This window comes from Megalopta genalis, chromosome 4 (genome assembly GCF_051020955.1).
Source record: "Megalopta genalis isolate 19385.01 chromosome 4, iyMegGena1_principal, whole genome shotgun sequence".
NCBI classification, from domain to species: domain Eukaryota; kingdom Metazoa; phylum Arthropoda; class Insecta; order Hymenoptera; family Halictidae; genus Megalopta; species Megalopta genalis.
In genome coordinates this window covers 7,692,425-7,713,717 of record NC_135016.1, presented here as the reverse complement: position 1 = coordinate 7,713,717, position 21,293 = coordinate 7,692,425, and the positions used below count along the sequence as shown (strand labels likewise).

At 45.1% G+C, this 21,293-nt stretch overlaps 1 protein-coding gene across 3 annotated transcripts in view; it reads left to right on the top strand.

Moving 5' to 3' along the window:
• Nucleotides 1–21,293, top strand: part of LOC117223709 (zwei Ig domain protein zig-8) — a 154,611-nt gene that overhangs the window by 107,241 nt on the left and 26,077 nt on the right. For all 3 annotated transcript variants that reach the window (XM_076521237.1, XM_076521235.1, XM_076521236.1), the window contains exon 4: nucleotides 19,902–20,112. In XM_076521237.1, coding sequence (XP_076377352.1) covers nucleotides 19,902–20,112 — 211 coding nt within the window. The remainder of the gene's footprint in view (nucleotides 1–19,901; nucleotides 20,113–21,293) is intronic.

Genomic DNA, 21,293 nt, shown 5'->3' with positions numbered 1-21,293 from the left:
TATTTCGCGAGCCGGACGCACGCGGGAACGGTATTCGCGGGAATCGCCGTAAAAATGTCGCGGGGCGGAAAAAACCAGTGGAAATATGCTCGTCGAAATCACGGCGATAGAGAAGAAGAGAGGGAGAGAGAGAGAGAGAAAGAGAAAGAACGCCGTGCGTTTCTTGGACGGTTTCCAATCGATCGCGGCAGCCAGCTCGTAAATCGCTATTTGTCGGAGGCCATTATCCTCCTGGGAAAAAGCGAAATTATCGGTTAGCCGAAATAATGAGTCCCCGGGAAGGAAATGCATCTCTTTCGAAGGTATTTTCGCGTTCCGCTGCAACGGGGACGACCGCCGAGCCGCGCAGTCTTTTCCGCTGGAAGGTATGCCCCGATTTAACGAGCGCCTTGGAATTCAATATTTGTAGTCTCTTTGCGCCGTGTTTATTCCGCGGCGCATCCAGTACGGAGCCCCGCGTAATTACAATCGATCCGATGAAACGAATATTCCCTTGTCCGATCGATAGAGTCCCGTTCCATCGACGAGGCATTCTTCTCTAAGTAGCTTAGTTCTGGAAACTTAGACGCGCGTCTTCCTGAGTATTTCCACCGGTACCGAGAACAGGAAAGGGTTGACTTCAGTCTGCGTCTGACCAATGTCGGTCACCACCACTGAATGGAGCGATGCACGGGTGGAACGTACTTCAATATTTTTATGAGCGAAGCGATTGTAATGTTACGGGGAAGCACAAAAGTCGGCGGGTCGGATCGATAGACCGCGGATTTTATGAATATCATACAGCGGTGTTATTGGGAATCGTGTCGAACGGACGTTTAACTTTTATAACAAGAATAATATTGTTACCCGGTTGGTACGGAACATTCTGTTCCGTATAAATTCAACGGAAGAAATGATTCGACAAATCTATTGTGCAGCTAGGACGAGTTGAACGAAACCAAAAATGCACTTTTGCATCGCCGATCGTTGATCCAATGGTCTACGATTTCTTTCAAATCTACTTGAATTACTTCTCGTAATTCTTTTGTCATTCTTCGTCGTTTTGTATCGTTTTGCAAGAAAAAGTGCTGTAAATATTATTTACAAGATCTAAAAGATTTTAAAGAGATTTAAAAGAATTTATAAGATTTAAAAGAGCTGTAAATATTATTTATCTTAGGTAGATTTTTTATTCATGCACTACGGTTGAATAATGCATTCAGATTCCTACAAAAATAAGGTATAACGAATTTGTAAAACAACGTTGTTAGAACAAAAATACATGTTTACAGTTTAGACATTTTTTGACCCTCCTTTATGCATGACAATGTTGACTCCGGCGATCAACTATTAATAACAGATAAGTTAAGTCTTAATTAGATTGAAAATAGATGAGTAACGCCTGTATATAACAGATCCTGTTCAAAATTTTTATCACACAATGCAACGTGTTCGTTCCAGTGTAATTTGCCGTTAAATTTTACATATTTTAACGTTACGACGTGCATATAGCATAACCCGAGAATTCGAATTATACGATAAGAACGATCGCAAAATTGTTGACGATTGTAGGAGTCTATTGCAGCACTATTTTACGTTTACTGCACAACTACGTGGAGGTATTACGATCCGAAATAAACTTCTACATATCTTCGTCTATCGCAGTCTACCGATCAACCCAGATCCATTCTCCTGGCAATATGTCGCTCCAATAGCAGCTACGATGCATCCCGCACAAATGTTTTCCCTGCATCCGACCGTACCGCCATTCGAATTCATGCCTGACCGATATCGGTCGCGACTACCGAAGACAGAGGCAACGCATAAGTAGGTTAAACTTTGGTGTTTTTACGAGCCAGTCGAATTCCCTGTAATACCGCGTTAAAGGATAAGAGGACGAGGTCGGTGAAATCCGATGGCTGACTCGTACATTCCGCCACCGCTGGGGCCGGCCGTCGGCCTCGTCATACCGCCACCGTGTCAGCATATTCCCGCGGAATACTACTGACGAAATGGTAATAATGCAGGATGGCTGGGCTCGCTCGTAAAGCCTCGAGATCCGAGCGTTGATAATCGCGTTACAGCCGCAAAAGCAGCGAGTCCGCTTCACCGGAAACCGTTCGCACGGCGCGAAACCACGAAACTTTTTAATAAATCCGCGACCATAACTTGTCGCGGAACGTCGAACCTTCGGTACGTCGGAGGGCCGGTCGTCGAACCTCCGCTTCGCTGACTTCGATTCGATTCGAATCGTTCCACGCTGGTCCCGGATCGTGGAAAATATTGCCGAAACATAAAAACCACTCGGATTTAATTGCATGATCGAGGACGTTCGGATCGCTGATTACGAATCTGCTGTTCGAGTAAAAAGTAAACGAGATGGTGGAAATACGTTGTTTGATACGTCGGTCTTACGAGACACTTCAGAACGCATTCGAATGTCATTCATATTTCAGTAGAACTTCGCTTGGAAGAACTCCGTTTATTGGAACGAAAATTTGGACGATGCTCGATTCCATAAACTTTTGATGAAGTTTTATTATCTTATCGGTCGCTGGCGACTGACGATACAAAATTTAAGAAATGATATTCTTCTATATCATTGAGTTTTAAATAATTTGGCGATATTAAGAGAATATACTTGTGAACTTCACTACTTTCACCAAAGCAAGCTTTTATGAGTATTATTATCACTAAATTTACGTGACACTGGAAGCAGCTGTTTCACATCAATTTATAAAAGTACCAACAAGACAGTTATTCTGATTTTGTGTTATCGTAACATTTGCCGCAGCTGAACACATGTAATATATTAATCACTCATAATCGCTTATAAATATATCTGCACCGTCTGAATAATCGTAAATCAAAAAATTTCGACGAGTTCCGTAAACCTAGCGTTGAAACACGGTATTTGCAGGATATTGTAACGCGTGTTAAACGGAAAGGAAGACAGAACCGGCTCGGGGCGCTTAACGCGTTAAAGTGAATCCGCGAGAAAATTCATTTGTAGAGGTTCTGACCACGATTCCAAGAGTTGGGCCCACTGCGTTCGCAGGTGCGACACGGGCTATAAAAAAATCCCGAGTTCCGCGCGGACGGAATCCCCGTGGAAAATGTTTCCACTCGCCGACGGTTGATTATTACGCGGCGGCGTAACGTCGACGAGACAGAGGGTGAGCCGAGGCGAGACGAGACGAGGCGAGGCGAGGCGAGGCGAGGAGAAGCAATGCAGGGCGAGGCACGAGGAAAATGACGAGGGAACGTTGAAGAAAGGAAATGGGAGGCGAAGTGGCTCGAAAGTGGGCTCATCAGTATGCAAAATGCACGAGCCGCGAGGGGTGCACGCGTGCCCCTCTCGTGTCCTCCGTTTACCCGGCTGCCAGCAGCCATGCTCGCTGCACGGCGTTCCTGCGCCGTCCCTGCACCGTGCCTGCACCTAAAACCGCTCGCTCCACTCGCCTCGACCCGCTATCTTACCGAGGAGGACAACTCGAACAACCGGCGAACTTTTCGCCGTCCCCTTTCGCTCGGCTTTCTTCCCGGTGCACGAACTGCACCGTAAACGCCCTCGCAGCTGCGTCCGCCACCTCTTCCTCCGTCGAACGTGAAAACGGTCCGCGCGCCCGCAGCGTGCGTGCGCGAGTACGCGAGCGCGTGTGCGTATCGCGACGTAATTATCTTCATTTCCATGCCTCCCTCCGGCGGCCAGCCTTTTTTCCCACCCCCCTTTCTCACCGGATACTCTTTTATTCCCGTGCTCTTTCGTTCTTTTTCCTCTCTCGGGCCAAGTGTTTTCCCTCGTGCTGCCAGATGCCGATGCAACGCCTGGCATCTTTTGATACCCTAATGAAGTTAGAGCCGCTAAGAACTTGTGCTCCTCTCTCTCCTCTCTCTTTCTCTCTCGCTGTGCTTTCTCCGCTTCCGCGGGAAATGGATCCCGTCGTTGTCGTCGCGTGCAAACGTGTAAATTGCGGCCGCAGCGGCCGCCGGAATTATGTGTTCATCGCGCGCTTTTGTAGCCGGTTTACTTAGGGAAAGAGCGGCGAAGAAATTTATTGGACGCCTTGAGTGCCCTCGCCGAGCCACCCTCCAGGTGGTTTTGATAATTTGCTGCGGGAAGAAACTGGCTCGCTGACACCGCGGCTTCCTCTTACAAGTTTTCCGGGGAAACTTTCACCGACGATAACTCTGCGGGAAATTATCGTCGAATGGTGTTTAGTTCTTCAAATTAATGCTCGATGCTTTTTTTTTTTTTCGTTTCTGGATTTATGATTTCGACGCACTAACAACACTGTAACATTGGCATAAAAAATAACACATACATAACCCTGACATTTAATAACCTTGACCTATTACCTTACAAAAAATATGTACATATCGAGATAATCTCTATGTACACTGCTCAAAAAAATTGTAGCATAAATAACGTGACATTTGGTCGCTAATTTGAAGAAACGATCAGCATTGTACGATGATTTTTTGCGGAGTTATTGCCAGTCAAAGTTGGCCAATTCTCATGTTATGCTATAATTTTTTTTAGCAATGTATGTAAGGATTACCTTGATAGTGTTGCATTCTCTTAGGAAGGAATATGTACTATCACAAGCAGTTGCTGTAGGATTTAACCAGTTAACTGTGGCGATCTCTTTGCAGAGCACCCACTAGTGTGTGTCGCGATAATCAAGCTATGACGGGTATTTATAATTTTATTTTTATACGTTATTTATAATTTTCATTCGTTTGCTTCATTTCACCTTGACCTCTAAACATTTTAAACATATTAAAATTTACGAATATAATTTAGTTTTCGCCAGAATTGCGATTTAAATATCAAATTGTAACAAAATTTTACGTATGACGTATATAATCGTCATGACACAAAATTCTGCCACATCTCCATGACGGATCTAGTCGTCGAACACACTTAACTGGTTAAAAGAGAATATTAGTCGACAGTGGAAGGGAAAAGCCGCCTTTCCTCAATTTTTCAGTCACTTTAATCCTTCGGTTATCCAACGATTTATGTTATCCACATGGTATACATCTTACTTTTCATTTCCAGAACCAAACTCTCGACGATAATTCGCCCAAACTGTTCCCTCAATAAATACTTAGTCGTCGTCCGCGTTGGAAAAGAATCTTCGCATCGATTTTATCAAACTTCGAAAGCAACGTTCGCTGCTTCGTCGAACGTTTGTTGCTCCGCGCAATTAATCCGGGCGTTCTACTTTCCACGTTAAGTCGTCGCGAGATCTCGTCGCGCGGCTTCTTTCCAGCGGGATTCTTTCGAGAAAGAAGCCGCGCGGCATCTTGTTTATCAAACGGCTCAAGGCTAGGCTTTTTACGTGTTCCGGCAACGGGACAAGGCCTGGCTCAGGCTCGGCGAGTCGCGGCGAGAGGAGACGGAAGATGTTCCCCTGTATAATTAAGTAGGCCCCGTTTGTACCGGAGGCATTAGCCTCTGTTTAGACTTCTGAATTTTAAATCGCGAGCGAGCCCGACCGCCCTGAAAAATTAATACACGCCCTAAGGAGGAGTGGAGCGGCGAGATTGCGTCGGCAGGATGATAAATTCATGGCCTAGATGTCGACGCGTTACTCGCGGCGGGATAATTCTCGCGAAATGGCGCGCTTCAGGACTGACGGAGTAGGCGTCGACGACGACGACGGTGATAATTCGCGGCGTCTGCAGTGGCAGACTGCGCCGTTCAGCTTCTTGACAGTCTTGGCGGGCCAGCACACGATCGTACCGGGACCGATCATTGTCTTCGGCTTTCTGGCCGAAATCAGACCAATCGATTGTTTCCTGAAGTTGTTTCTTTCGTAATTATTAATTAATTATAATAAATATAAATAGATCAAATGCGAAACAGCAGAAACGCTTATACAATTTGAAAATATTATTCTATTGCTATCAATTCATTAGAGTGGTTAAGAAAAGAAATAAAATTAATTATAATTAATGAAGAGAATTTTTACTTTGCATAATAATCCGCAGTCGAAATAGTTCGAAGTTCGCACACCTCATTTTTTCTTCTGCAGTTTCTGAAAGGATTCTCAGCGGTTCGTTCATTTTATTTCATGCTCCGAACCTTTTCTGAGGTTGTTTCTTTCGTAGTTATTACTTAATTATGACAAATATAAATAGATCAAATGCAAAACAGCAGAAACGCTTATACAATTTGAAAATATTATTCTATTGCTGTCAATTCATTAGAATGGTTAAGAAAAGAAACAAGATGTACACGTGGTTTCTACATCATGTAATTAATGAAGAGAATTTTTATTGTGCATAATAATCCGCAGTCGAAATAGTGCGAAGTTCGCACACCTCATTTTTTCTTCTGCAGTTTCCGAAAGGATTCTCAACGGTTCGTTCATTTTATTTTATGCTCCGCACCAAATTGTGTTTCGCGCAATTGTTTTTGATCTTTATTAGCCGCTGATCCATATCGTTTTAATATGTTCATTTCGGATGAAAATTCGTTCCCAAGCGAAAACGAAAACGATGACAAAGTATTTTTGTAACGGGTTCAAGTTCTTCCGTTCGGGTTCAGCGATTTCCATCGCAGCGTATCGCGACGCGGTGTCCGATAATTAAATAATTGTAGAGTCGGACAGAGGTTGGCCCCGAACGCGCAATCCAATTTTTCCCAATTTTGTTGGTCCCTCTGTAACCTTTATTTTTGTAGCAATATTGCATGCCGTCGGCCAGTTCTATCGATAGCTTGTGACACGTCGTGTTTGTTGATTCTGCGCGTCGATGCGGCGCTATTTTATTATGAAAGCATTTCGCGCGGTTTCTGCGGGTCCGGTTAGTTTCCACTTACGTGTAAAAAATCTGTGTAGTTATTCGAGAGCCGCCGTGTTGTTCGGAAAATAAACAGCGCCGGGGAAACGTTTGTTTACCGTATCCTAACCGCTACGCAGCGAACGCGAAACAACAGCGAGAGGAGACTCGGAGGAATTCGGTCGGTCCGATTTCTCTTCCGCGGCTCTTTAACTCCGTGTCGCGTCGACGAGGCTCGAATTAAAACGGTTGATTATTCGACGAGAGTGCGAGGCTACTTCGGTCCGATGAGACGCGAACGAGAACGGGGCGTGGAATTCCGGAGGAGAGTAGATGATGAGTAACGGCGGAAAATAATTGGAGGATCCAGGCGTCGCCGCGTCGGCCAGTGTCAAATCGCGGAATCCACCGCGAAATAAAACGGAGCCACTTGGCCTAGTTGCGTGTATGCAAATTGTCCGCCACTTCGGGAACACTCGTGCTTCCGTGCTTTCAAATCTTCCGCGTTTACGTCGAACGGGACGAGGAAATTCGCTTTTTCCATCTTCGGAAGGGGTGCTCGACTACGCGGGCTCCCGCCGCGGCGGTAAGATAAGGAAACATTTTCGAAAAATCAGAGCTGCAACGACCGAGCAAATATCTATTAAAGGACGAGGCGGGGGGAACGGGGACGGAACAATTTGCGGAATGGAAAGTCTTTTAGAAGTGGTTCCCGCCGTTCCAATTACCATTCGAAGCGAACGCTTTCTATTTCCCCGAAAAACACACCTGAAATTATTCCCTCTTATTAAGATCCTCTTTATTAATTTAAATCCCGGCAGCTCCGCGCCGACGATCGTAATTACAGTGGCAATAATTCTCGCATTTCCTCGCGTCGTCTCAAAAAAGTGGTTCTCGCCGGGGCGGGGCGGGGAGGTGGAAAAAAGGGAAAGGCGGCGCGTATTATTCTCCCAAGCTGTACTAAACCGGCGCTGTTTCCCAGAGAGGAGAATGAATTTCACCTCGATCCTCCCACTAACTCTTTCCCGTCGTTTCTGTTCTGTTCTCTGCTTCTTTCTTTTTTTTTTTTTGGTTCTGTTCGTTATCCGGTGGCGTAGTTAGTTTTCTCACTTTCGCGGCCCGTCGCCGATAACGAACGGCCACCGGGCCGATTTTAAATTACGCAGGGGCTTCGGTGCGGCACGGTTAATCGAACGGCATTACTGTCTCGGCCGATGCAACGTGTAACGCAAGAAAGCTAATCGATAAAAGCTCGGTGACCTGGGACCGTTGTTGGTCACCGATTAGTTTAGGTTAGTCGGGCTCAGGTTTATGCCGCGCCCACATTCGCCGGCCGGAGGGCGACGATGCGACACGTTCGTTCTATCGTCGCACCATGCGCATTACGCCCCGCGAAAAATACCTACGCCCGACGGAACAACGGCGGAGCCCTTTTATTTACGGGATTGATATGCGGCCGGGAAATAACGGGAACAACCGCGCGGAAACTTCGGACTGAATTATATATCAGGATCGCGGCGTTTCTCGCCAGGAGAAAGCGGAACTGCTCTCGACCGAGAGAACGGGGTCATCTTTAACGAACTTGATTCCCTTTGGCTTCCACGCATGATTCTGGTTACAAGGAAAAATATGCCCGATGGTTACGCAATGATCAAGTGAGATGTAAATCTTCGGAAACTGTTCGACACGTTTTTCAGTATCGAAAGGGTGAAAGCAGAGTTGCGGATCTAAATCACGTTTCTTGAGCTATCTCGGAAGTTATTGATCGAAAAAAAATTGTGTTTGATTCTTTTATTTATTGTTGATCAATTTTAACGTGAACTCGCGTGTGCGTGATCTTTGACCCAAAATAGGTGTTTCTGGATTTTTGTAGCTGTTCGCATTTTACAACAATTACATTGTTAAGAGTACTATTGCTTTGTAAAAGATGACACTAATTTTGCATTATTTCGGAGGATAATGATTCTGGTTATAAGGAAAAATATGCTCGATGGTTACGCAATGATCAAGTGAGATGTAAATCTTCGGAAACTGTTCGACACGTTTTTCAGTATCGAAAGGGTGAAAGCAGAGTTGCGGATCTAAATCACGTTTCTTGAGCTATCTCGGAAGTTCTTGATCGAAAAAAAATTGGGTTAAATTCTTTTATTTATTGTTGATCAATTTTAACGTGAACTCGCGTGTGCCTGATCTTTGACCCAAAATAGGTGTTTCTGGACTTTTGTAGCTGTTCGCATTTTACAACAATTACGTTGTTAAGAGTACTATTGCTTTGTAAAAGATGACACTAATTTTGCATTATTTCGGAGGATAATGATTCTGGTTATAAGGAAAAATATGCTCGATGGTTACACAATGATCAAGTGAGATGTAAATCTTCGGAAACTGTTCGACACGTTTTTCAGTATCGAAAGGGTGAAAGCAAAGTTGCGGATCTAAATCACGTTTCTTGAGATATCTCGGAAGCTATTGATCGAAAAAAATTGATTTTTATTTAAAATTGTGTTTGATTCTTTTATTTATTGTTGATCAATTTTAACGTGAACTCGCATGTGCGTGATCTTTGATCAAAAATAGGTGTTTCTAGATTTTGGTAGCTGTTCGCATTTAACAACAATTACATTGTTCAGAGTATTATTGCTTTGTAAAAGATGACCCTAATTTTGCATTATTTCGGAGGATAAGATTGGGTTTTTTATGAAGTTAATTGTTTCAGTAATAGCCGGTGAAGATAAAGATAATGGACAAAGGTAGAGGACCGTAATAAAGCATAAAGATGAAGAATAAAGATAAAGGATAAAGACAGAGATTAAAGATAACGGATAAAAATAAAGAACATAAAATACAAGTAGGTCTCAACTGACTAATATGTATCATCAGACATAAATTGATTCCTTAGGAAAAAATGAGAAGAACAAGTAGAATAACTGCTTTTGTTTCCAGCTTCGTTTTCAAGAAGATAAAGTTATACATTTATATATAACCTGATCTTCGAACATCAACCTTTCATCGTGAATCACCGGGACTGTATTTCTGGCTGACAGTCACGCGACGAAAGGAAGCTCGAAGTTATTAGCAGCGTAGTCGAACGAAAGCTAAATAGCGATCAAAGTTCTTGGAGCGGAGTGGAGTTTCGCGAATGGCTTAAAAGTAAATTCCATCGATTACAAGTAGCGTAATCGCCGCGAGGAGTGCTGAATTCGAGGCCCGGAGCGATTCATTCCCGAACTGAGCGGGACTGAATTATCCGCGGGAGATTTTCGTTGAAAATAACGTCGAAAACAAGAAAATAGCGGAACTTTCAATACCGGGCGAAAGCGAAGCCATTCTCGGCGTGGAAATTTATTTTCCAACAGATTTCAGTAGCAGCAGCCCGTCGCGCGATTCCATTTACCCTGAACTTTTTAATCGAATCCCGCTTCTGGAAACGAAAAAGATTTCCGCGGAAGCTTTCGCGGCTCCGCGGCGGAATATGTTGAAACTTTGTCCCGCGGGTATGAATAAAAATCTTTGCCGGTCGTGTCCGGCCGCGGGTGAAAGGAATTCCGCGCGCGCGATCGGCGGGTTAATTATTTCGGTATTCCTCGAAAAATCACGGGGCCAACCTCTGTTAAATCGGCTTCGATGAATACAGGACGCGTGTACGCGCCGTCGCCGCGCAATTTTTACCGGGAACGTTATTCGACTTTCCTCGATAAACGGAATCGGATTAAAAAGCGGACGGCAAGCGGTTCCGGCGCCGCTGAATGCATAAAGATTCCATATCGGTTCGCCCTCTCTGCGTGTAGCCGGGCGCATCGCCGGCGAACGCGTTCTACGTTCAGGCGGAATTTTTCATTTTGCGGCAACTAATTACCCTCGACCGGCTGAAACAGAGGAAAAAACCGGCGGAATCTGATTCGATCTGGCGAAGGCTTCGCCCCGTCTCGTTCGCCGGCCGTAATTTCAAAATTGAAAACGATCTTCGGCCTGATAACGCGGACTCTTCTACGAACGCATCGGCGGAGTTGCACAGCGAACAATTAACCAATGAAAAATCGCTGTTCGATAACGATTTCCAGCCGGGAGGGTCGCGATCCCCAGAAAGTTATTCACCGGAGTTTCATTCACCGAAAACTTCCGCGATGGTACAAACGCGGCTCGCCGGGAATCGAATCCGCTCGATAATGGCCGCTTGGCCTAGAGGCTGCTCTCCGCCGGCGCAATTCTTATCGTTATTATGCCGGAAGGAATAAATAATTTCGCCGGGGAAATACAAATTTCAGGATACGGACGGATACCGTGGAATATCTGCCGAAGAAATTTCTTTTTCATGTTCTTGAATCGATGCTCCCGCTGAATTCGTTTCGTTGGCGGACCGCGCCATTGACTTGTACCACTGAATATTTTATCTTTCGCTGGGGAGCCACTTAAATATTCAAAACATCTTTCCGCGGATGCAATTCGAAGGTTTCATGCATCGCGAGCGTACAAAGTAGTGGACAGGTATTTAGACGAATGTCGATGAATCGATAGGAGCGCGAAAGAGAAAGCAACGTGTGTGAAAGTCGAGCGTGAAATTCGAGATGTCATTCAGCTGAATGGAAAAAAAGAAAGAATTAAAAATAAGAAGATTATTAGCGTTTCGTTGGGAGTAGCAAAGACCGTTCTCAATTTCAGATTTTTATATTTCTGTTTGTCTTAACACTTTCACGACCGCGCTAGAAACTTGAAAAATTTGTTTAAAATTAAAATATTTCATTCAATTAAACAAAAATTACGAAATAAACTTATGTGGCATCAATTACTTCTTCAGCATTCGTACCTCTTGCAAATCTTAATAAAATTAAGCAATAATTTTTAATTTTTCATTAATCATCCATTCGATTAGCTAAGTGTTAATAGAACCTTGTTACATCGGTGTGACTAATAAAAAATATGCCCCATGTTAAACAAGCTCTACGACGATTTGCCATAAAAAATAACATATAATCCACGGCGTTACTCGCACGATCCGCGACGTATCCGCGACTTCGTGCTTCGCTTAATCAGGAATGCCTGAAATCTCGAGGGTCTGAGCTCGTTGAAAAATCTATTGGAGATCTCGAGCGTACTCGCCGGCGTCTGGAGGACGGCCCAAGCATCTTTTCAAAGAATCCCGGAGCGTCTGGGATGTTTCCCGGCGCGATCTTCGCGGCTCGAAGTCGGCCGGGGCGCAATAAGCGTCCCGGGCACAGTGCACGTCCGCCGCAAAGACAACGCGCGAGAATGGGCGGGGGGACGGGGGGTCGGGGTGGAATCCAAAAATTTCCAGCCCGTAGCTTCTACAAGGAACCGTCTAATTTAAGAAACACTCGTGTGTCGTGTGCACGCCGCGCCGGATCCTCTGGCCGGGTCGGTGGCCTCCTCGGGGCGGCAGGTTGCCGGCGGGCTGCGGGGGAGTGAGCGTGGGGACGCGTGGAACGAGCAGCGAGGCTCGTAAGGTTGCGGCGCAACGACTTGGTAGGAGTTGCATTTTTATCCGGCGAACTGTGTCACAACGTAGCAGATGAAAGCGGTTATGCCGGCTCCGTATATTGCCATCCTTTTGTCTCTCCGCCGCCCGACGACTCCGCTTCCTCCTCCGCCCACGCTCGCCACCCCTGGAACCGCCAGCCCCCGCAAGCTTTTTCCGTCTTTCCTTCCTCCTCCGCACGGTCTCCTCCGGGAGTGGCGACCTCAAAGCCAGTTCTATTTCGGTGCCTGTACGACGTATACTCGAGTAAACTGGCATACGACCAAATGCCGTGATACACCGGCCCCGCCACGCCGTACATTCTTCTCACCCCTAACGTTATGACCTTCGCCGTAACGCCGCGGACCATTACGCCCCGGCGTGTGCTGCTTACGTTATTATTGTATAAATCAGCTGCACGCGGCGCCCGGGATTCTCTTCTCGTTACGTCCGGCGCTGATATCGCGGCCGAGGCTGCTGCCTCGTTTCTGGGAATTGTTTTACACCGCCGTACCGCTCCACGGAATATTCTGCTTCGAGGGGGATGGGCTTGATCACTTCTGGACAACGGCTTCCCTCGACGAATGCCGCGGACTCCCGCAGACTCGGCGAAGTGGAATTTTCAGTAGTAAAATCGACGGAACGTCGGGCACGCGTTAAAAATCGCGCTCGTAGCTTTGTATCGGTTTGTGGTTTAGTATGGATTGGAATTTGGCACTGTTTGAAACTGATAGGGATCGTGAGTTTAGTGGAGTACTGAGAATTAGAAGTAGTATGGCCAATGACAAGTTGGACGAGCAGAGCTGATATTGTACGAATCTGGTAGTAGTTTTTGGGAATTGTTCTGAGAAGGAAGAAATTTGATTTTGTCTTTATCTCTTCAATAAATCGTAGTCTTCTTCTCCCAAGGACAGTTAGAAAGTCGAGACAAGCCAGATTTTAAGTAACAAAATTATTATATAAGATTGAAAATTAAAATTATATATGTATATAAAATTAAGAACTAAAATTACATAAATAAAATTAGAAATTAAAATTATATGTATGTAAAATTAAATTATTATTATATAAAATTGAAAATTAAAATTATATGTATATATAAAATTAAGAACTAAAATTACATATATAAAAGTAAAAATTAAAATCATATACATAAACTTAAAAATATGCTTGAAAATAGTACCATTTCAAGCTGCTAAAGGGCGAAGGCAGAGTTTGCAAGCGATTTCTGATAATTTGAAGTAGTAGAATCAAAGGAACGCGCAGCGCAGATTGAAATTGACACTAAAAGCATTCCATCGGGCTGCCATTTAGCGAAACCAGCGCTGTAGCACCGTTTAGAGCTATTAAGAAGAGAAACCAGCGCTCGTAAGTGATTTCTGTAAATTTTAAGTAGTAAGGTCAACGAAACGGCGGGCGCGAGAGTGCAACTAATCGATGTGCGAGCCCGTTAAATTATTGATCAGGATTCTACCTCGCCGGGACGAGTGGTCTTCGAAAGAAGCCCGGAACGGCGTCAGGTTGCCCCATGTATAATTCCCTCTGATAATCTATTCCCTTTCATACTCGTGTTTCGTCTTGTAATGAGCAAAGGTTTGCGCGGCTCTCGGCGAGACAAGCACGCCTAACCCTTCAAAAAGACGAGCTTCCCCGTTACGATTAATATTTCCCAGGGAGCGGAGCGTGTTCAGCCTGTGTCTCGCAGGCGAAGATGAACGAGGAAAGAAAGCGTGGGCGTGCTGGACACCGTTCGAACACGGCGGTTTGGACGCCGGCTTATCCGATCGCTCATACTTTTTCGCCGCGCGACAGGCCACACGATACCTCTCGAGTATTAGATATCTGGTTATCGGGGCTCGGTCATTTCCGATGTGCGTCCAGTTGCCGGGCTCCCATTCGCCCGTTCGCTGGAGGAAAAATGACAACGGGAAGCCCGCGCGGAAAATACCAGGCATCCAAACATCGGACACTTCGCCGGCGTTGAAATTTCCCCGTTCGAATTTCGCCCGCTTCATCGTCGTCATTATAACGGGACGCATTCGGTTCGCGTTGAAAATCAAACACATGGTCCGGCGATTTTTAATATCGTCACAATGTCCAGGTTCCGCGCGACGGTTATTGATTCAAGCTTTAAATATAGAACCCCGGAGAGATAAATCCTCGGCGAGGGACCGAGCTGCAGAGTAGGCGAGTCGATTGCAGCCATTCCACGGGCGGGCCTCTCGGGGATCGCTGACTTTTTAATTCGGCGCCTCTCACGGGCCAAAAAACCTTCGCTCGGACAGAAGCTCCACGGCCGCCCGGGCAAATAGACTCGTCAAGCACCTCGTTTCGACGACTGCGACCCCGTGATACGTCTTAATTAACAATAATCGAAGCGTTATCCAACTGTGCGTAGATAACGTCGAGCGGATCGCTCGCGGATTTTTTGCCCGTTTTTTCACCGGATGCTACACGGATCCGCGGGACGGGAAATTAAAAGAGATTCTTGCGCCGAGGATTTATCGCGTCGTTGTTAAAACAACCGTGGCGACGGACGATCCGTGTTCCCGGGCGTTGCACGCATTATTCGAGGCGGGGACAAAAGAAGTCCGGATTAATCGGTAATTAAATCGACGCCGGGCGAACGGGACGCTTCCGATACGATCACGTTCCCGCTACGTCGCAGTTGCTTTAAAGTCGATGATGTCGTTTATCGTCTCTCGCAGTCGTCCGATCAAAGATAACGAGAGTGAAAGAGAGAGAGACTGATAGAGAAGAAGAGAGAGAGAGTGTGTGTGTTCGATATCGATCGAGGCGACCAATCGGCCTGCTAAGGCTCCGCGATGACGAGCTAAATATTTTCTCAGGTATTTGCGATATCGGACACGTTTATTAGATTCCGGCCATAAATTCGCGTCGACTTTTATAACGACTGCTCGGATTAATATTTTTAAAAAATCCGCCTCCGGCTTCGCGGCCGCGATACATCATCGTAAATAATGCTACCGCCCGGTCGGCCTGGCAATAATTCATGCGCGAATCAGAGTCAGACGTCAGCCTTCCCGTAAGAATACCGCGTTGTTTCCATAACGCGGGAATAATGTTTGTCGAGGAAGCCTGCCCGAGACGAGTCTCGAGGTCGGCGGAGGAAGACGGCCGGAAACCACGGTAACCACGTATACCGACAACCCGGACGAACAACGAGCAGTCTTAATTTAATTTCACGACTTTAAAGAGACCGCGCGGACAGGATGGCGCATCGATCAAAGTTAAGAGACCCCGCCAATGAAAAGCCCGACGCAAAGTAAACTGGCCAAGAGGAATTAAGGATTAAATCCTCCAGACTGCAGGCTGGTCCGGAGACGCTGGGACGCGGGGAGAGAGAGAAAGAGCGAGAGAGAGAGAGAGGGGGGATAGAGGAACGCCGGAGAAAACTCATAAGAATTGATGAATCAGGCTGGCAGAGGAAATGGTTCGCCCAGTTGAGAAACTCGTGAATTTAACTGAGTAATCAGTAAACTCCCATTACCCGCCCCTTTCCCGACTGCGGGAGGAGGCGCGCGGAGGAGGCCGGGGATGGCCGGGGATTAATTATTTAGCCCGGAGCAATAAGATATGTCAAAGGTGGCTCTAACTACGGAACATGGACCTGCCCGACCGGGTTCATTGCAGCGTTTTATTAATGAAGCTTGCCAGTGACATAAGGAAATCGCGATTTTATTTCGCCTCTCCCCCCTCCTCCCCAGCAAGAAAGAATAATTGCCCCGTATATTAGCCGGACTACCGTTTAAATTACCCGGCGAATCGTTGCCCCGCGATAAGAATAGCCGGCGGCCCTCCCACGCGCCCTAATGAAATTAAAACGATCTGCTACATCTTGTTTCAGCTCCGGTGAATCGCTCTTCATTTTTCTGTGAAATAGGTTCTCCATTATGGCGAGGGTAGCCGAGGTTCGGAACGCTCGGTGTTCCCTTTAGGGCTCGCCGAGGATCTGGAACGAACCCCTCGCGCAGTCCTTAATGAAATTCAAATGACTCGGACGGTACAATATCTTGATTCGGTTTCTTAATTTTTGTTTAAAAATGGAATTGGTTCTTTATGTTCTGTAGGAGGGAAATCGGTCTTCAATTGAAATCAACGGCCACTGTCAAACAACAAAATGGCTGTATACGTTCGGGATATAATTTTTCTTTTCGATTCAATAATTGTATCAAATGACTGTTTCCACGAGTCTTATTGAAATTAGAACTATGTCTGTAACACGATGTCTGAAAGTACAGCGAACGATTGTGCAACGAATGAGATGAAAGTCAGTCGATTGATAACGTAAACGAAGTTGTATTAAAATTATTCCATTGCTTAATAAAATCACACGCGTTTCAAGTAATCAGTATACTGCGGATCTTTATACAAAATAAAAACTGTCGCCATCAATTTCAGGCGATGACAGTCGAACGAGAATGTATCTCTTCTCTTAACAGTTTCAATCATGTAGAAACAACATACAGTAATGTCTCCCTAATTGACGCTCAGAATGGACAACTTGGGAAGAGGAGGTACGATTATTCGAGTCTCGTTGCTCATTTTTATAGTTGTTGGCAATCGACGATTATAATAAACGAGCCACAAGGCTCAACTAATCGTATCTCCTCTTCCCAAATTGTCTATTTTTGTGCACAATCTGAGCGTCAGTTAGGGAGACATTACTTATTATCTTTCTATCTTATTATCTTTCTATTCTTCTTACGTTCTTCCTGTTTTCTCTTTCGCCTCACCACTTCTTTCAAAAACGCACCAAATCCACGGTCTAGTAATTAACACTAAACCTACCGCGTTCAAAGTGACCGCTTTCTTACTTTGCAATTCTGCAAAGTTCCGAGACTCTTCCATGGAAAACGCTTGAATAAGTTATATTATCGGAGCAAGTCTTATAATAAAAACTTTACAAATTCCAAATAAATTCGGTCTTCTCACTTTTGTGAAGCAGTACATGCCAGCTAGTATTACTACTTGGTAGGTTTGGTGTTAACAACGATTCGAATTTGACTCGCAGAAGGACGTATCTCATTCCGAAAGAACAGAAAGATGAGTTTTCAGTATCAAACGGAAGTAATTGATTTATTTACATATTTTTCGATCGGTTTTCAATTAGAGCAAACGGTCGACGTAACAAGATGGCAGCGGAGCGTCGGTATGCTTCGATTCGGCGAGGGTCGAAACCGAATCCCTGGATTAACGTTGGAAAAGGGTCGACAAAGTTTTTCCCTCGGCGAACACGGTCCCGAACTCCCGTGATTTTTCACGGTGATTTTTCGCGCGTCGCTCCATTAAACCCCGCCTTTATCTCCTCCGCTATCCGAACTTTCTTTTAACAGTCCCCCGATCTTTTATGCCGAGGCCGCGGGGGTAACGACGTCGTAACATGTTACTACGTTATGTATTACGCCGCTCGTAACACGGGTGTAAAGTAGCGGGGCCGGGAAGGAAATAAGTCGTAACAGAGCGCTGATTTACGGGCCGCGAGTGTGCATTCCGGGCCGGCTTCAGTTTTAAGGGGCGGGCTCTCCGCGTTTGTAGTCGTACATATCGGATGAGGCCGAACGACGCTCCCGTCGACGACGACGACGACGACGGCGACGACGTCGACAACCCGAGCCCTGACGAATGCGAGTCATTAGCGGCGAAGACTTTACGCGAACGCCACCGACGGAGCCGCGTTTATGGACCGATCGATCCGTTTCCGAGCCGTTCGAGATGATAATGGCTCCCGCGGGTCGACCACGCCGTCGATCGATGGAAATTGTTTATTAAATAGTCCCGTATGGTGTGCCGAACTCCTGTCCAGTATTTTCGCTTGACCCCGATCCTTCGAACCTTATGCTTCCGGAAGAGTCTTCGTACACTTAAAGATTTCGAACGCGTGTCGAGAGAGAGAGAGAGAGAGAGCGAGGACACGCGTGGAATTAACATTAAATACATCATGATCGGTTTCCAATTTGTTATTTCAGGATTGCTGTAACGACAATGATGCTTTTATGAAAAAATGATTGGCTACGTTGTTCTATCGCAACGTGTATTGTAATAGAAATTACTGAACATTTAAACGAACGCAATCTTATAATTGTTATAAGATGAGACAAACTTTTAGTGTTCAGTATGTTTAACGTTAACACACTATACAAGAATAACAAGACAGAGTTTACTTAAATTTTTCGTCTTTTTTACGAAAACGTACGCTCGACCGAAGAAGAACTTTACTCAATTATTTTTTCTACGGAAGTTCCTCTATAATTCCAACAATTTTTAAACAAACAACGTGAAACCGGTCGTTCTGACCGTCACGGTAAGTTTAGCGTTAATACATCCGGATGTATTAATTAAGGTGCCTCTGCTTTTCCAATTTTCGACAAATCGCCGATATTTATTGTACGCTGCTTCGCGCACATTTCACTGTATGCTTTCTCGTTTGCTGGATATTTTTAATCCGCTTCCGTCAACCTCCGGACTCGGCTGATAGCTCGAACAAGTTTACTTTTAATTTACAGCGGCGAGGAGCTGTATTTATTAACGAAAACAGGGATAAAAAGAACTGTTCGGATTCCATATGGAATTAACTCTATTCAGTCAACGAACCAAGGAGATATTTCATCGCTCCTGAGACACTTGTTTATAATTCAAATCTAATTGCTTGACCAAGGTTTTTGGATTTTTCGACTGTCGGATGTTTGGAAACCGATCTGGACAAATAGAATTCGGTTATGGGGCTCGGTTTCGAATTTCAGGCGAAAGTGGTTCAATAGCAAACGACCCATAGAGTGTTGCAATCGAAACAATGAAAAACGATTTGCAAGTACTACGAGTGAAAACAGAAATAGTCAATTTTGTAGTAAAATACAACGAAAGGCTTAGTAAACACCCTAATCAACTATTAGTTAACTAATCAACCGAAACAATAAAAAACGATCTGCAAGCACCACGAGTGTAAACAGAAATAATCAATTTTGTAGTAAAATACAACGAAGAACTCGGTAAGCACCCTAATCAACTGTTAGCTGACTAATCAACTATTACATTACCTGCTCGACAAAAAAGCGGATATCAGAAGATTAAAACTCAACAAATAATCACATTTCATCACTGCTAAATTAACACGTAATATTATGTCAAATTATCGAAAGTTGTCGTCGATAATAAAATAAGTAATAAAATAGATAAAATAACCTAGGCGATCAGCTGCCTGTTATTTTCTAATACCTGACAGATGATTCATAGGCAGATGATCCGAAAAGAAGATTCACGGGCGTTTTACGCGAGAGATCAAACACTCGAGGCATCTCGAATTCAGCGAAGGAATTTTCATCGCGAACACTGTCTGCTGATCGTCGAAAGACAAGCGCGCTCTTCGAGATTGTTGCCGGTGCTAATCCGCGAGACACATTTCAATTTCGCCGAGATTCGTAGATCCAGCTTAAGGGGCGATCGATCCAAAAAGCCGGGTCAAATCTTTCGGCAGCCGGTAAGAGCAGAATTCCCAGAAGCTCGGATCTGGGCCGCGCTCCCGAACCGTGGAGTAATTGTAAAATATTTGCTCGCGTTCTGTCGGCCCGGCCGCTTAATGCAACGCCGCGGCGAGTCGTTAATTCCATTAGGCCGGTAATTTCCACGGGTTTTCCAGGTGTCCTGGATGAGGAGCAAGGACCTTCACATCCTCACGTCCGGGAACACGCCGTTTAGCTCCGACACGAGATTCGGGCCTCAGCACACGCCCGGCAGCGACGCGTGGACGCTCAGGCTCGACAACGCAAGAAAGACTGACTCTGGCAAGTACGAATGCCAGGTGAACACCGAGCCCAAGATGATGTATGCTGTTCAGCTGTCCGTGCGAGGTAATTGCCGGCCGGACGGACCGTCCACTTTATTTGAATACGTCCATCAAATTGAATTGCCCTTAACGCACTTCTTCGTTTAATCAAGTCCCCGACCACTTCCCGCAAACTGGGCCGGCCCTGGTCAAATTTCAATTTCTTAAGGTTAACACCAGATTCACGGAGCACTGAAAGCAACTGTTTCACATTAGTTTATACGAGCAACATGTACATCGTTACATGGTTTTGTAAGATGTGTCGTTCCGATCCGAATAATCGTAAATTGAACGATTAGTGTCATTCGACGGGTTCCGTGAACGTAACGTTAATCCATAGAAACTGAGAACCCTTAAGATCATCCAAATCTAGATTATTATTTACTTATTTATTTGTTCAAACGGGCAGAATGGATCGAATGGTACAATGTATTTCGGAAGAGTTGACAGCTGACGAAGCATTACGAAGTTAATTGCTATTTTCAAAATTCTTATTATACAAGGTGTCCCAAAAATGTCTCGCAATCCGGAAGAATCGGGTTCCTCAGATCATTTGAAGCAACTTCTTCCTTTACAAAAATTTTCTCCGAGGCGCCGTTAACGAGTTATTAACGAAAAACAGTGACCAATAAGAATCGAGTACGGCTGACGCGAGGCGGCCCTGCCAACCAGCACACGAAGCCCAGTTCCGCTCATTGGCTCGGTCGCCTCGCGCCAGCTAAGCTCGCCTCTCATTGGTCACTGTTTTACGTTAATAACTCGTTAACGGCGCCTCAGAGGAAATTTTTGTAAAAGAAAAAGTTGCTTCAAATGAGCTGAGGAATCCGCCACTTTCGGATTGAGAGACATTTTTGGGACACCCTGTATTATAAATTCATTTTAAATGATTCTGTGCCGAGACACGGCGCTCGAAATACAATATCATAAAGTTCAAAGTGTAATAAAACGTTTTACACATTAATTACGGAATATATTGCAAAACAGGTTTCGATCACGATTTTAATCATTTTCTGATTCATATAAAAAATAAATAGCGTCAAATTTATAACAATTTGAACTTCGAGAAGCGTTTCAAAAAAGAACTGTAAAGAGTTATAAGCACGAGAGCTTTTCTCACATGAAAGCTCGAGCAATTGCTAGGTAGAGTACATCGAGTTTCGATGCAATCTCCAAAACTGTGACCATAATCTTTGTCGCAGAAAGCGA